At 41.9% G+C, this 15789-nt stretch overlaps 1 protein-coding gene and 2 long non-coding RNA genes across 3 annotated transcripts in view; 1 reads left to right on the plus strand and 2 right to left on the minus strand.

The window, feature by feature from the left end:
- Positions 1-476: 476 nt before the first annotated feature.
- The window catches only part of LOC106726012, a 19943-nt gene continuing 4630 nt past the window's right edge, over positions 477-15789 (minus strand). Inside the window, exon 2 of the long non-coding RNA XR_001362028.1 lies at positions 477-603. This is a non-coding gene — a long non-coding RNA (uncharacterized LOC106726012). The remainder of the gene's footprint in view (positions 604-15789) is intronic.
- On the minus strand, positions 12004-15165 carry LOC106726013. The gene is made up of 3 exons (XR_001362029.1): positions 15090-15165; positions 12785-13063; positions 12004-12346 (listed from the first exon to the last, which is right to left on the minus strand). It is a non-coding gene; the product is annotated as an uncharacterized LOC106726013 (long non-coding RNA).
- The window catches only part of TTC9 (tetratricopeptide repeat domain 9), a 29803-nt gene continuing 29053 nt past the window's right edge, over positions 15040-15789 (plus strand). The window contains exon 1 of the mRNA XM_005865772.2: positions 15040-15489. Coding sequence (XP_005865834.1) covers positions 15096-15489 — 394 coding nt within the window. The 5' untranslated portion in view covers positions 15040-15095. The remainder of the gene's footprint in view (positions 15490-15789) is intronic.

Consider the following 15789-nt stretch of genomic DNA (forward strand, 5'->3'; position numbering starts at 1 on the left):
GTAGATGTCTTTCTCCTGCCCCCTCAGAATTCACAGATTTGTATAGGAAATGACATTAGAGCTGATATAAAAGATAAGTTTTTCCAGATGGAGTAGGAAGGGGAGAAGAGAGAGAAGGGAGCAGAAAGGAAGGAATGTGTAGACATGAAGCATCCTGGCATACTCAAAGTTTTGCAAACATTTCCCTATGTCTGGACATGGGGTTAAGTTTAAGAATGAGTGAGATGAGTGGTTATAAGATACTAGAGGCCCGGTGCATGACATTCGTGCACTGGGGGGTATGGGGGTTCCTCAGCCCGACCTGCACCCTCTCCAATCTGGGAGCCCTCAGGGGAGCCCTATCCAATCTGGGAGTTTCTGTCTGTCTTTGCAATCATATGAGCGAATTGTCTGAGACCCCCAACCCAGTTTGGTTTGTTGCTCACAGAATAATAAAGGCATTTTTTTTCTTTGCTTCATTGGTGGAGATTTCCTGGAAGTTTTAGGATATCTTCTCTTTAATTTTTCCTAGACACTCTGATTTTACTCATGTCGCTCACCTTTGCTTTCCATCCATCCCCCACCTCAACAGTAACTTGCTCCAGGCTCACTTTGCTCTGGTGTCTAGGTCAAGATCCTTCTGCCACCAGAACTATGATTCCCAGCATTCCTGGTGCTTCCCACGCTCTGGGCTTCTGCTTCTGGTCATGGGGCTGTCACCAGAACTACTATTCCCAGAATTCCTGGTGCTCCCCATGATCTTGGTTTTCCTTTCCTGCTCTGTCTCCATCATACGGCCTCCCACTCTGCCAAGTCCTCCAAGCCGCCAGCTCTCCCTCTCTGCTCTCCGTCTGGCGGCTTGGGGAGCCAAGTTCCCTAAGCCGCTCCACTCTCCACTGGCTCTCCCGCTCTGCTCTCCACCTGGCACCTGTGTATGCAAATCAACCTGCCATCTTTGTTGGGTTAATTTGCATACTCACTCCTGATTGGCTGGTGAGCATAGCGGAGGGATGGCCAATTTACATGTTTTTTTTTTATTATATAGGATATCAAGGGGCAAATGAAGCCCTGTACCTTGAGGGCTTGTATTCCACAATAAGTAATTTGGGCTTTATCCTATAAGTATTGGGGGAACCATTGGAAAATTTTTTATTTGGGGTAATTAAATGTCAGATTTTTGTTTTAGAAAGCCCGATTTGGCAGTTATATGAAGGATGGTTGAAAAGGTATGACTGGAGACACTACTGATTATTAGTTTAAGTAAAAAAAGAATATGGGCCTGAATAGGGAAAATAGCAACGGAGCAGGCAGGATATTCAAAGCTATTCAGTAGGTCCATTCAAAGGTAGATGCAAGTAAAAGGTAAAAGAGGACAGATTTTAGGATCAGGTTTTTTCATTTGTAAAGTCTTATTTGGGCTTAGTCAGGAAAATTGCATTCACTTCTATTTAAGATCACGAAGAGTTCATTCCCTTGTACCCAGTTTCTGGGGGTGGTGGTAGTAATTATAACCAATTACAAAAACACCTCATTTTGATAATCATGTACTGTCAACAAATGACTCACAGTTTTGCTATCTGCAGCTGGTTGGGAAAATTCTGTGGAGAAACCACATGGCACCTTGGATGATGCATTCTCGGTGGGGTTGATGAAAATTGATTCTTTGAAGGGGGGTGTAAAAATATCTGTTTATGTGTAAAGTACAGATATAAATGTAGTACATAAGCAAATATATAGTATAATTGTTCTATTAAAATATCATATGGTCTTCATATTATATGATTCCTTTTATATGAAATGCCCAGAAAGGCTGATCTATAGAAAATAGATTACTGATCATCTAGGCTTGGGGGTGGGAAGGTGGGAGATGAGGCTAGGGGACTGGAAGTGATAACTAATGGGTACAGGGTTTATTTTGGGATTGATGAAAATGTTCTCAAGTTGATAGTGATGATTGCACAATTCTGTAAATATACTAAAGCCATTAATTTGTACACTTTAAATGGGTGAATTGTATGGTATATGAATTATATCTCATAAAGATTTTATTTAAGAAAATGTCATGGGGGGTGACTATGAAAAATATCTAAAAAGTCTTCTTAAGGGGCCTCTGTGAGAAATCTAGAGACCAGTCATTTTAAAACAAAGACAGGATTCCAACAAAAGAGGTACAAAATTCTGAGCATTTGGCATAACTATCCCTGTTCTTCTCTTATGCAGTATAGTGCTGAGCAGCCAGGAAGAAATCCATCATACCAGGGCTCCCTCTCAGGATGGAAACAAAAGTGTAGACCATGTATCCACCATTCTAGCTTGTTTGGGGGCAACCTGGAGGACTGATTTCTATCTTGCCTGATTTGGACAACTGAAAGGACTGACACCAGAGTTTGGAAGCCACTAAAAACAGAGGCAGGTAGCATGTTAGACCTGCAGAACCACATGTAGACACCAGGGGGGAGCAATAGATCAGAAAAGGTTTGAGATGTCCTAGAACCTACAGCTAGTTGATTGGTGAAGGTCTTCCCCAGCACAAAGCCAATATACAAAGACTGGGAGAGATGGTTGGTTTTTCAAATGCCCAAATCCCATCAAAAGATTCTATGTCAAAGAAAGAAACAGAAACATGGACCAATCAAGGGATCAAAATAAAACTCCAGAAACTGAGTCTAAAGAAACGCAGGTCTATGAGCTATCTGACAAAGAATTTAAACTGTCATAAAGATGCTCAATGAGCTAAATGAGGACACAAATAGACAACTAACTGAAATCAGGAAAACAATGCATGAACAAAATGAGAATATCAACAAAGGAACCAAACAGAAACTCCAGAGCTTAATTATCTATAATAATAAAAGCATAATATGCTAATTAGACCGGATGTCCTTCTGGACGACCTTTCGGACAAAGCCAGGGCTATGAGGGAAGCCCGGGTCCTGGGTGCCAGAGGGAAGCTGGTGCCAGCAGTCAGGGGAAGGAAGGCCTCCTCTTGCACAGATTTCTTGCATTGGGCCTCTGGTACAATAATAATACTGAAATCTTTACTATAGGAGTTCAACATAAAGCCTCATAAGGCAGAAGAAAGAGTAGCAACCTTGAAGACAAGTCATTAGAAATCATTGAGTCACTGGAGTAAAAAGGAAAAAATGAAGAAGAGCAAAGAGAACATAAGGTACTTATGGGACACTATTAAGAGGACTAATTTAATATACATATTAGGGAGTCACAGACAAAAAGAGGAAGAAAGGGATTGACAGCTTATTTGAAGAAATAATGGCTAAAACTTCCAAAATATGAGGAAATAAATGAATATACAGTTTCAAGAAGCTTAAAAAATTCCAACTAGGATAAATCCAAAGACAATCACATTGAGACACATTAAAGTTAAACTGTACAAAGTCAAAGGTAAAGAGAGAATCTTTAAAGTAGCAACAGAAAAACAATTTCTAACATACATGGAAGCTTCCATAAGATTATTAGTGAATTTCTCAGCATTCTAGTACAGAGTAGCATGGCATACTCAAAGTGCTGAAAGGAAAAAAAAAACAAACCACAAATCTGCCAACCAAGAATATTGTACTCAGCAAAATTATCCTTTAAAAATTTAAGGAAAAATTAAGATTTTCCCAGATAAACAAAAGCCACTAGACCTTCTCTATAAGAATTACTAAAGAGAGTCTGTCAAGTCACCATTGCAATTAAGGTGATATCATTCTATTTTAAACTGATAACAACTCCAATATGTTCATCTATTTACCTTTACCAGAGAATTTTATATTTTCATACATTTTCATGTTACAAATGGACATGGACAAATATAGTAACCTGTAACTATTATAATTTTGGAACATAGAATTTAAATGAAAAAAAAACATTAAAAACAATTATAAATCAATGTTAGTGGGTATACATATATAAAAACAAAAAAATTCATGTACTCACAACCTTACATACCAATAGCAGAGTGGATCTCAGCACTTGGCTAAACAGGCTGCTGCCAAGTAGACAGAATTTGAGAGTGAAAAAGTACAGATTAGCTCTAAATAGCTCACCCAACTAACTGAAAAATGGCCATTAGAGATAAATTACATTGAGTCTTTCAGTATCAGGCCTTTAAATACCTCCTAGAAGAAATAACATCTTAAAATAGTATTTATAACAGGGTCATGACAGGAAACAAACTCTAACTGTAATGGTTCATCTGCAGAGACTTTCAATACAGAGGCTATTTACAAAAGCTTGGGCATGGTTACAGGAACCAAAGAGTGTTGAAGCATCCAGAGACTAGCAAGAGAGGGAAGGCATTTGGGCAAAAGGCAGAAATTGTGTTTCCAGGTAGACCCAGGGGGGGTGGGCACCGAAGCACAACTATCATAATGACAGGACATAACCACCCCCAAAACCATGGTGCCAAAGCAGGGAGGGAGTGGTAAAGAAATACATTTCTTGCCCTATCCAGTTTGGCTCAGTGGATAGAGCGTCAGCCTACGGACTGAAGGGTCCGGGGTCCGGATACAGGCACATTCTGGGGTTGCAGGCTTAATCCCCCCGCCTTGCAGGAGGCAGCTCATCAATGGTTCCCTCTCATCATTGATGTTTCTATCTCTCTCCCTTTCCCTTCCTCTCTGAAATCAATAAAAATACATTTTTTTAAAAAAAATACTTCTCTCTCTCTCTCTCCTCCAGTCTCATGTTGATGCTTTCCTTGCAGCAAAGCTGAGCAGCAGTAACAGGGAAGAGGAGCCTCATTGGTTCAGGGGTCAGTCTCCTGGGTCACAAAACCAGACAGAAAAGGGCAGAGACTAGATGGTGGGAGGTGGCACAGTGATAGAACACTTCCATATTCTTTAAAGAATCTTAAAGATCATCTAGGACAATCGGTATAAATCCTCTTTATTTCATCCCTAGCAGAAATACCAAAAACTCCATTGGTGGCAAAAGTATGGCCTTTGGAGTCAGGCAGGTCCAGTCCCTGCTTCCAAGCTGTGTGACCTTGGGCAATTTACCTAACCTCTGAAAGTCTCAGGTTTCTTCTTTGTAATGTGAGCATCATAATAACCTCATGAGGTTGTGGTGAAATTAAATATATATGCAGAGGTGGGGAGACTGACCTCATCCCCAGGGGGAGCTATTGACAGTTCAGCATGAAAAATTTGATCACCAGATTCACAGTGCAGTCTGACTTACCAACTAGTTGAGTGGCTCACCAAAATATCTTCATTACTACTTAAATATCTAACAACTGAAACCTGGTGAAATATATTCTGATATATCTGTACAAGTACCATATAGCTATATTTTTAAAATGTGGAAGTTCTTTATATACAGAAATACAATGATTTCCAAGATAGTACTTATAATCAAATATGATAGATAGATAGATAGATAGATAGATAGATATCAAGATAGTACTTATAATCAAAGATGATGATAGATAGATAGATAGATAGATAGATAGATAGATAGATAGATAGATAGATGACAATCTCTGGAGTGATGCATAAGAAACAAGTAACAGTGGATGCCATTATGAAAGATTTTGGAGGGCTGAGAACAGGGTTAGAAGGCAAGTTTAATTTTTATTTTATACTCTTTCATAGAGAGTACTGTTTGAACTTTTCCCCATGTAAATGTACTGTCTTTTGAAAAACTTCCTTGACACCAAAAGTCTTTCAAGTTGGTGTCTTATATTCTTCTATTTATTCTATTGATTCCATAATCATTACAAAATGCTTACCAGTACTACCATAGTAGGTGCTGGGGCTACAAAAAGAATAAGACACAATCCCTGCTTTCAAGTAGCTATAATCTAGTTGTAGAGACAGAAAAATAAGCAGATAATCATCATATAGTGCAGTAAGTATGGCCTACCTGATTTTCCTTATTTATTCATTTATTTATTTATTTAACTTTTTGTTTTGTTAATCCTCACCCGATAATATTTTTCCATTGATTTAGGAGAGGGAAAAACAGAGAAAAACATCGATGTAAGAGAAACACATCAATTGCTTGTCTCATGCATGAGCCCGGACTAGGGCCCAGGGCCTGGGCCAGGGAGCAGCCTGCAACCGAGCGGATTCAAACCCGGGACCCTTTGGTGCACAGGTCAATGCTCTATCCACTGAGCCAAACCGGCTAAGGCTGATTTTCCTAATTTAAAATTTGAAGACATACACATGCCCAATCCCCCTTACGCTCTTCCTTTTTTTTTTGTTGCTCTTATCACATTCTAACATCCTACATAAGTTATTTATTTATTTATTTTAAATATATTTTTAAATTGATTTCAGAGAGAGGAAAGGAGAGGGAGATACAGATAGAAACGTCAATGATGAGAGAGAATCAGCAATCGGCGGCATCCTGTATGCTTCTGCAACCTGGGCATGTGCCCTAACCAGGAATCGAACCGTGACCTCCTGGTTCATAGGTCAATGCTCAACCAAACTTGCAAATGGAGACCAGTAAGAGTTCACAGTAGAAGTGACACTTGTGCTAAATCTTGAAGTAAATCTGGGTGACTTTTGCTGAAAGACCCAATCAATGTTCTAAGAGCAAGCAAATGAGAAATACAGAATGATGAAGCACACAGGGAACCATGAGTCCAAAGGCACAGAGATCTAAGAGACAATATAGCACATATGGAAAACTGAACATATGACAATAATATTGGTTGCTGCTCATTATTTTTGCTGGCTGGGTGTTGAGTTCTTGAAGGTTTATTATACTACTACAGGCCTGGTGCACGAATTCATGCAGCAGTGGGGTCCCTTGGCTTGGCCTGAGGGATCAGGCAGAAACCGGCTCTCTGACATCCCCCAAGGGGCCCCAAAATGCAAGAGGGTGCAGGCCAGGTCAAAGGATTTCACTGGTGCACAATCAGGGCCAGGGAGGGACACAGGAGGTTGGTCAGCTGGAGAGGGGTTGAGGGAGGGCTCCAGGGCATGTCCGGCCAGTCTTACTCAGTCCTGATAGGCCGGACCCCAGCAGCAAGCTAACCTACCAGTCAGAGTGTCTGCCCCCTGGTAGTCAGTGCATGTCACAGCGGGCAGTTGAGTGGCCTTAGCATAACATTAACATATTACCCTTTGATTGGTTGAATGGATGACCAGATGACTGGACACTTAGCATATTAGGCTTTTATTATATAGGATTCTTTCTTTTGTGTCTGTTTAAAATTTTCCATAATACAAAGTTAAGAATAAATTAGTAAGTAAATTATTTTTTAATTCTCACCCAAGGATATGTGTTATTGGTTTTTAGAGAGATGAAAAGAGATAAAGGTAGAGATAGAGAGAGAAAGGTAGATAGAGAGATAGATAGATAGATAGATAGATAGATATGGGGGGATCAACCCACAACCTAGGTATGTGCCCTGACCTGGAATTGAACCTGCAACCTTTTGGTATACAGGAGGATGCTCCAACCAACTGAACAACCCAGTCATAGCAAGTAAACTATTTTTTAATGTGTAAAAGAAATTGAAAAATGAATGTTTGCTAGGCAAGGGGAACATGGCTATAATTACCAGCCACATGTAACAGTCAAACCAAGGTGGCAGCAGGTGGAAGGCAAAGAGGGTAAATACCTGAGAAGGATTATATAAGTCAATAGTTTTCCCGTTGTAAATGATAACTGAAACTAGATAAAACATAAAAAGAAATTCACTAATTCACATATTGGGCAGTCTGAAGGTGTAGCTAGCATTAAAACCTATTGGATCTAAGAACTTACATGATGCTACCAGAGTTCAATCTCTCCCTCATATCCTCTCTGCCTCTGTTCGGTTTCATTTTTCAGATAGGCCTTCTCCAGGTGGTAAGCAAGACAGTCATTGTTAGTCCTCACCTCAAACCCTCCCAACTTAAGGAATTTTTCTCTCCCAATGTCCATATGTAAATCTCATGGAAATTTCTCATCAATCTCTACTTAGGTCATGTGCCCCTCTCTGAACCAATCACTGTGGGGTAGGGAGATGGAATAATATGATTGGCCAAGACTGAAATAATGCTAGCAAGTATGGGACTGGGGCTCAGACACCATGATTGACAGCTCCACCAGGACCACATGAATTGGGAAAGGAAGAACCCCCTAGGGAAGGAATGCCAACAGATCCAAATAACTGACACCATAGCCCTCATGGAGGGCTACAATTGATATTAGAGATGGGAAGGTTGGGGGGTGCTGAGTCGATTGAGTAATAGGAGAATAGGGATAAGTAGAGACAACTTATTTTCCTAAATAAGGCCAGACTGAGCTGGACTCTGGAATTATAGAGAAATTTGTTGTTGGGATAGGAGTGAGGGGTAAGATGAATGAAAATATGAATCTCACATTAGCCTCATATGGCTAATGCTACATCTGGGCATGAAACAGTTAAAAATCTTCCACTTTTTCAAAGAAGGATGATTGAAAATTGAATAGAGATAAAAACTGGTGATGGAAATTCTGTAATTTTCTAAGGTAAATTGTGAAGTTGAATGCAATAGAAAAACATCCTCAGAATAGCTTTGTTTTGGTTGGCATGTGACCAAATCCTGAACAGTTTAGATTAATATAAAGAGATTCAAATATATGTCTTTCATATGTTGAAGAAACTGAACTGAAGGAAGAGAAAAAGCAGCACATGCCATCTGTTTAGGAGGCATGCAAGCTCCACAGTGACTTTGGAAAGGAAGGGGGCTTCAGTCTTCTAAGACCAGCTGACATTGAGAAAGGCAGAGACTCAGAGAAGCAGAAACAAGGTCAGAACCCAGGGCAGACAGAGTCTGAGACCCATAAAGCCAGCAGGAATGCTGTGCCTTCTGCTGTGTACTACACCAAGTTCTTTCCATCAAAATAGCTCCACATACATCTTCTCTAAGAAATCTCCAAGGATGTCTCGGCAGTAATGAGTTATTCCCTTAGTGGTATGATTGTCCATAGGATGGATTAATTGGGCTGTAGCCAGTGCTTGCCCATGATGAATGAAGGGAGAGGTTTTGGTGACATTGGGCCAAAGGCCATGAGTCTAGAAACCTACTCTGGCTCAATCATCCTTCTCCTCCATGAGGTTCATACGCAAGCAATACATTCAAGAGCCATCAATGGATAAGACATCGAAATACTACTTTATTTTCATCTGAATAGATGCCCAATTTTTAAATGCAGAGTTATCTTGTAAATACAACCTTGGAGCAAGTAGCTTACAGTAAAGACCCACACGAGCCTCCCCTTCCCCCCACATATCAGAGTCTTCCTGCCCTCTGTCCTGCCACATTTGAACTGGAAATGGAAGCAATAAAAAGTATGCTTGGCGATACATTTGAAGAAGAGAAAACAAGATGGCCAACTCCCAAGAGGAGGACCTGGCTTAGCATACCTATTCCTGCTGCATAAAGTGCAGGTTCATACCCCTGCCCTTTGAACGTGGACAGATTAATTTCCGGGAATCTGACCAAATGTCCTCTCTGGGGGGAGGCAAAGGCCAGGAGATAAGGGGAGAGATGGAATTTCTTTCATCTAAATCAGGGGTAGAGAATGTCTGGCCCTTGGGGCCATATAAGGCCCACAAAATCATTTGGTCTGGGCCTGCCCAGGCAACCGCAGGCAGGACCCAAAATTCAATAAATCTAGGAGCTTTTAAAAAAATCATATTTTTATTGATTTCAGAGATAGAAACATCAATGATGAGGGAGAACCACTGATTAGCTTCCTCCCGCATAACTCACATTGGGGATCTAGCTGGCAACCTGGGTATGTGCCCCAACCGGGAATCAAACCGCAACCTCCTGGTTCCTAGGTCGATGCTCAACCATTGAACCATGCCAGCCAGGCTAGGAGCTTTATTCATAGCAACATAAATTTATATTAAGTGGATTATATTAAGCGGATGATGTTATAAATATCCAAATAGCCCTTGGCAGAAAAAAGGTTTCCCACCCCTGGCTTATCGGAAGATTGGGAACTCTGCAGCTAGGAAAGGGAGTAGGTTGCAAGGAGGAAAAGCTACACCTTGGAGAACCCTTGTGAAGGGCACAGGCTGAGACTTAATTGGAAGATTACGGAACTCTTACACTTCCTCTTGCTTTACCACCAGAACAACAGTAAAATACACATTCTTCTCTAACCCACATTCACCACTGTTGACCACATTCTGGGCCATAAAACATACTTTAACAGGCATAAAAGATTAGAAATCACACAAAGTATGTTCTTAGACACAATGAAATTAAACTAGAAATAACAAAAAAAAAAACACCAACCCTCAGATATCTGGAAATTAAAGCCTCAAGAGAAGTTTAAAAATATTTTGAACTGAAAACAAAATTTTTTGAACTGAAACTATAACATCAAAATTTGTGGGATGCAGCAAAAGGAAAAATTAGAGGGAAATTTATAGCATTAAATGCTCATATTAGAAAATAAGAGCTGAAACCGGTTTGGCTCAGTGGATAGAGCGTCGGCCTGCGGACTGAAAGGTCCCAGGTTCGATTCCGGTCAAGGGCATGTACCTGGGTTGCGGGCACGTCCCCAGTGGGAGATGTGCAGGAGGCAGCTGATCGATGTTTCTCTCTCATCGATGTTTCTAACTCTCTATCTCTCTCCCTTCCTCTCTTTAAAAAATCAATAAAATATAATCCTTCTCCTCCATGAGGTTCACACGCAAGCAATACATTCAAGAGCCATCAATGGATAAGACATCGAAATACTACTTTATTTTCATCTGAATAGATGCCCAATTTTTAAATGCAGAATTATCTTGTAAATACAACCTTGGAGCAAGTAGCCTACAGTAAAGACCCACACGAGCCTCCCCTTCCCCCCACATATCAGAGTCTTCCTGCCCTCTGTCCTGCCACATTTGAACCGGAAATGGAAGCAATAAAAAGTATGCTTGGCGATACATTTGAAGAAGAGAAAACAAGATGGCCAACTCCCAAGAGGAGGACCTGGCTTAGCATACCTATTCCTGCTGCATAAAGTGCAGGTTCATACCCCTGCCCTTTGAACGTGGACAGATTAATTTCCGGGAATCTGACCAAATGTCCTCTCTGGGGGGAGGCAAAGGCCAGGAGATAAGGGGAGAGATGGAATTTCTTTCATCTAAATCAGGGGTAGAGAATGTCTGGCCCTTGGGGCCATATAAGGCCCACAAAATCATTTGGTCTGGCCCTGCCCAGGCAACCGCAGGCAGGACCCAAAATTCAATAAATCTAGGAGCTTTTAAAAAAATCATATTTTTATTGATTTCAGAGATAGAAACATCAATGATGAGGGAGAACCACTGATTAGCTTCCTCCCGCATAACTCACATTGGGGATCTAGCTGGCAACCTGGGTATGTGCCCCAACCGGGAATCAAACCGCAACCTCCTGGTTCCTAGGTCGATGCTCAACCATTGAACCATGCCAGCCAGGCTAGGAGCTTTATTCATAGCAACATAAATTTATATGAAGTGAATTACATTAAGCAAATAATGTTATAAGTATCCAATTGGCCCTTGGCAGAAAAGAGGTTCCCCGTGAAGTGAATTACATTAAGCAAATAAAGTATCCAATTGGCCCTTGGCAGAAAAGAGGTTCCCCACCCCTGATCTAAATACTTGCTCTTCAAAATGTGGGCCATGGACCAGCAGGATCAGCATCACCTGGTAGTTTGTTAGAAATGCACAACTTTGGACCCATCCTACATGAATGGAATCGGGAAATTGCATTAATAAGATTGGGATTCATACGCCTGTTCAAGTTTGAGAAGCACAGAGTTTCTGAATCCTAAATCCATGCCCAAATTGTCTGTCATTTCAGTCTTTGCTCACTTCCAAAAATAGTAGTCTGCATATGGTCAATAGTTAATGACAGGATACTTGAGAAATTCTTTTTGGCACCTCTTTAATTACATTTGAAGGGAGAAAATTTCTGAGAAACCAGCACAAATTTACCAATGAGTGGCTTAGACAGAGACAAACATACTAAAAACAAGTAAACAAAACAGTTCTAGACATACCCACACAGCTCTGCTGAGCGGGACAGATGGGCATAGTAAGTCTGCTCTCCCTGCATCCCGCCGCCCATAATATTCCCTCCCTCCCTCACTCAAGCTCTCCTTCATCCAAGCTAGTATTAAGCTCTCATGTTGAGCTCTGTTTCATACACAGTTGAGTACCACGTGGATTACATGTCTCTTGCAGCCCTGTCCTCAAGCCCAAAATCTGAGCACAAGCTACTGTACTATTAAGCCAGGACGGAACAGGAAATCAAAAGGTAACTTGGCACATCAGTATTTCTCACCTTTAAACAGTTATGGTTGTCATTACCCACATCTTATTTTGGACAGTAGCCAAATCCCATGCCTGGATCTTCGCCCAATATTTGCCTTCAGTAGCTTTTCCTACCTGAGCAGGAAGTTAATGATAAAAACTCAGAGCACCCAACCCCCAGTGTCTTCTCTTTCTTCTACCTGATACAATACCTTAAAACAAAAAAGGCCAGGGGATGGCAGATATGTCTGCCATAACTTTTTTGACTCTTCACCAGGAGTATAGGTGTGTGTTTTTTAATTGATTTTTTTTGCGGGGGGGGAGGGGGGGAGGGGAAAGAGAGGGAGAGAGACAAACATCTATGTGGAGAAACATCAATGATTGCCTCCCATATGTGCCCCAACCAGGGTTAGAACCTGAAACCTAGGTATATGCCCTGACTGGGAATCTAAGCCATGACCCTTCTGTACATGGATGACACTCCAACCTACTGAGCAACACCAACCAGGGCTGCCATAACATTTTTATGGGATCCAATAACGACAGGATTTAATGAGTAATGATTAAACTTACCATCTATTCAGCACTCACAGTGTGCTTCACAAGAATTCTATGAAGTAAGTAGTATCTCCATTTAATGAATGAGGAAATTTGAAGTTTTCATAAGTTGAATAACTTGCCCAGGAAGCAGCAAAGACAGAATTCCAGCCCACACCTATCTGAGCCCAAAGCCTCTTAACCACTGAACTACGATACCTCACTGGCCAGAAACCGCTGTGTGAGTAGAGAATCATTTCCTCCTCTGAGGCTAAGGCAAGGATTAAATGAGATTGAAGATGTTGAAGAAATGTCCTGTAACATATAAGGTATCATTTAGTACAGTAAGATTGTGTCAAAAGGCCCTCAGTACTCTATAAATGGCAATTACGTGTATGAAAAATGTCCAATCTTATAATTAAAGAGATCCTAGTTCATTCAATATAGAATTGTCATTTATTAGGTTAGAAAAAAAAATTTTTTTAAGTTTAACTCTCAATGTTGGCAAGGATGTTGTGAAACTAGTACACTGCTGGTGGAAGCACAACTTACTACAACCTTTCTGAAAGGGAAACTGACAATATGTTTCAAGACATTTTTTTAGAAATTGACATCAGAATTTCTTGTAAGGAAAAATAAATTACGACAAAAACTTAAGTATAAATATAATTAAGGGTATAGATTCTGAAAGCAGGTTGCTTCAATTTAAATCCCAGCTCCACTACTTATTAGCAGTGTGACCTTGGGCAAGTTTCTGTGAGCTGCTATTGAAAATGGTGTGGCTAGGTGGTTGAGGGCGGACCCATGTACCAAGAAGTCACTACTAATTCTATTCCCAGTCAGGGCACATACCTGGGTTTCAGGCTTGATCCCCCACTAGGGGGCGTGCGAGAGGCAGTTGATCAATGATTCTCTCTCAACATTGATGCTTCTATCTCCCACTCCCTTCCTCTCTCTGAAATCAATGAAAAAATATTTATATTTAAAAATTGGGATAATAATAGTGCCTATTTCACTGGGTTGTTATGATAATTACATGTATTACTATATGTAAAGTGCTTAACCTAGTGCCTGGCACAAAGTAAGCACTATGTGGAAATCTATTATTTTTTATCATCACAGTATTCAATATGATAGCAAATAATTGGAAAATGGTTAAGTACACTGATACAGACATAAAATGAATATTATAAAGTCATTAAAATGAGGCTTTAAAAGACTGATCACATATAATGTAAGGTAATAAAGAGCAGATCATTGTATATATTGTCTCATACCATTCATGTTTGTTAAAAGAGGACTTGGTACAAATATAGATGTATAGAAAGCAACCCGTAGGGATTACATCAAAATATTAACAACGAATATATATGAGTGACAGTGTAGGGTTGGGGGTTTTATCTGCTTCTCTACTTGGCAAATCCTTTAGAGCGGTGCTTCTCACACTCAAATAGGCATAGGCATCACCTGGTGATCTTGTTAAAATGCAGATTCTGGGTCAGTAGGTCTGGGTTTTTATAGATTCTGCATCGCTAACAGGCTCCTGGGTGGTGCTGATTCTACTTGCCCAAGGCCTACCCTCTGAGTAGTAAGGTTTTGGAGCAGGGGTTCTCAAACTTGTGTGTGCATCTGAACCAACCAGAGGGTTGTGAAAGGACAGGCGCTGGACCCCGCCCTAGAGTTTCAGATTTTAAATAGAGCTGGAGCACGACCCTAGAATGTACATTTCTTACAGATTTTCAGGTGACACTGATGCTGCAGGTGTGGACACCATGCTTTGAAAACCACTGCCATATATATATATATTCACCATAAAGAAGTGGGGAAGTGCTAAAAAAAAAAAAAAAAAAAGTCAGGCTTCTCCATTGCTTACAAAATAAAATCCACGCTCTTCATCCAAATGCCTCCATAATTTAACCCAATCATTTCTCACTACTTCTGTGTAGGCCACCACTGCCCTCAACACACTCGAGATTTCAAGCATCATGATTTCTGCTCTATTTTCTCACTCTGGCTGATATGTCACTTCCTTCTGTTTCCTCATGCCCAAGTTCTACTCCCCACCCTTCAGAGCCCTCCAATGCCATTCCTCCATAAAGTCTGCAGATCCACCACTGCTTAAAGAGCCACCTCTCTCCCCTCCTCCGCGCTGCTTGGCACCTTCTGCCCTTCCCTGGTAATATTTACCCACCTTTATCTGGGGGAGTGACTCTAAGGGTGGGCGGGGTCCCCCTCCCCAGGAGACTGGGAGTTAACTTGAGAGCAGGGCAGTCACTGGCCTATCTTCGTCTGCCGCTGGGTCTCAACAAATCCCTGCAGTCGGCCAACATGCGGGGCTGACCTGAGAATGAAGGAAGGAAGAAATGGCCTCCTGCGGAGGGGCGCGGAGCTGTCCGGGAAATGGAAACTAGACCCGCTGCGCGCCAAGCCTGCTGACCGACAGGAACAGGTGTTTTCCATCTCGGTGTCCGTGACTCAGGCGGCACAGCTGCCCGCAGACCACGGTGTGGGCGCACGGCGGCTTCTGGAGCACAGCACCCCGCACGCTGCGTGCGCTGTGCCCTGGGCGCTCCGGCGGCCGCGCGCGGACACAGACCTCGGCAGCACCCGGGCTCCGCACAAAAAAGGCGCTGCCACCTTAAAATGCGACTGCCTTACCGAAAAGAACAGCTATGGCTCGTGCCTACGCCCCTTGCTCCTCGCCGCACCTCTGTTTTTAGTTTCTAAGAAATCTATTGAGGGTGAGTCTGCACGCGTTTCGTCGCTGGCGTCCCCGCTCCCTGCACACCTACACACACACGCACACGCACAACGCACACGCACGCACACACACACTCCTTCCCCCTTTCGTCCCTTTCAGACCCGGCGCGTCTCAGAGGACTGGATTGAATGGGAACGGACGGGGCCGTCTTTGTCATTAATCCTCCCCTCTTTCGGGCGAGCCAAGCTTCTTCCGGGTCAGCGACGACCTCCGCCACCCCAATCAGGCCCGCAGCCCCCCATAACGCTAGCCCCAGAGGGCGCGAGGGCCAGGTCCTCAC

The sequence above is a fragment of the Myotis brandtii genome, unplaced genomic scaffold (genome assembly GCF_000412655.1).
Source record: "Myotis brandtii unplaced genomic scaffold, ASM41265v1 scaffold213, whole genome shotgun sequence".
In the NCBI taxonomy this organism is placed as follows: domain Eukaryota; kingdom Metazoa; phylum Chordata; class Mammalia; order Chiroptera; family Vespertilionidae; genus Myotis; species Myotis brandtii.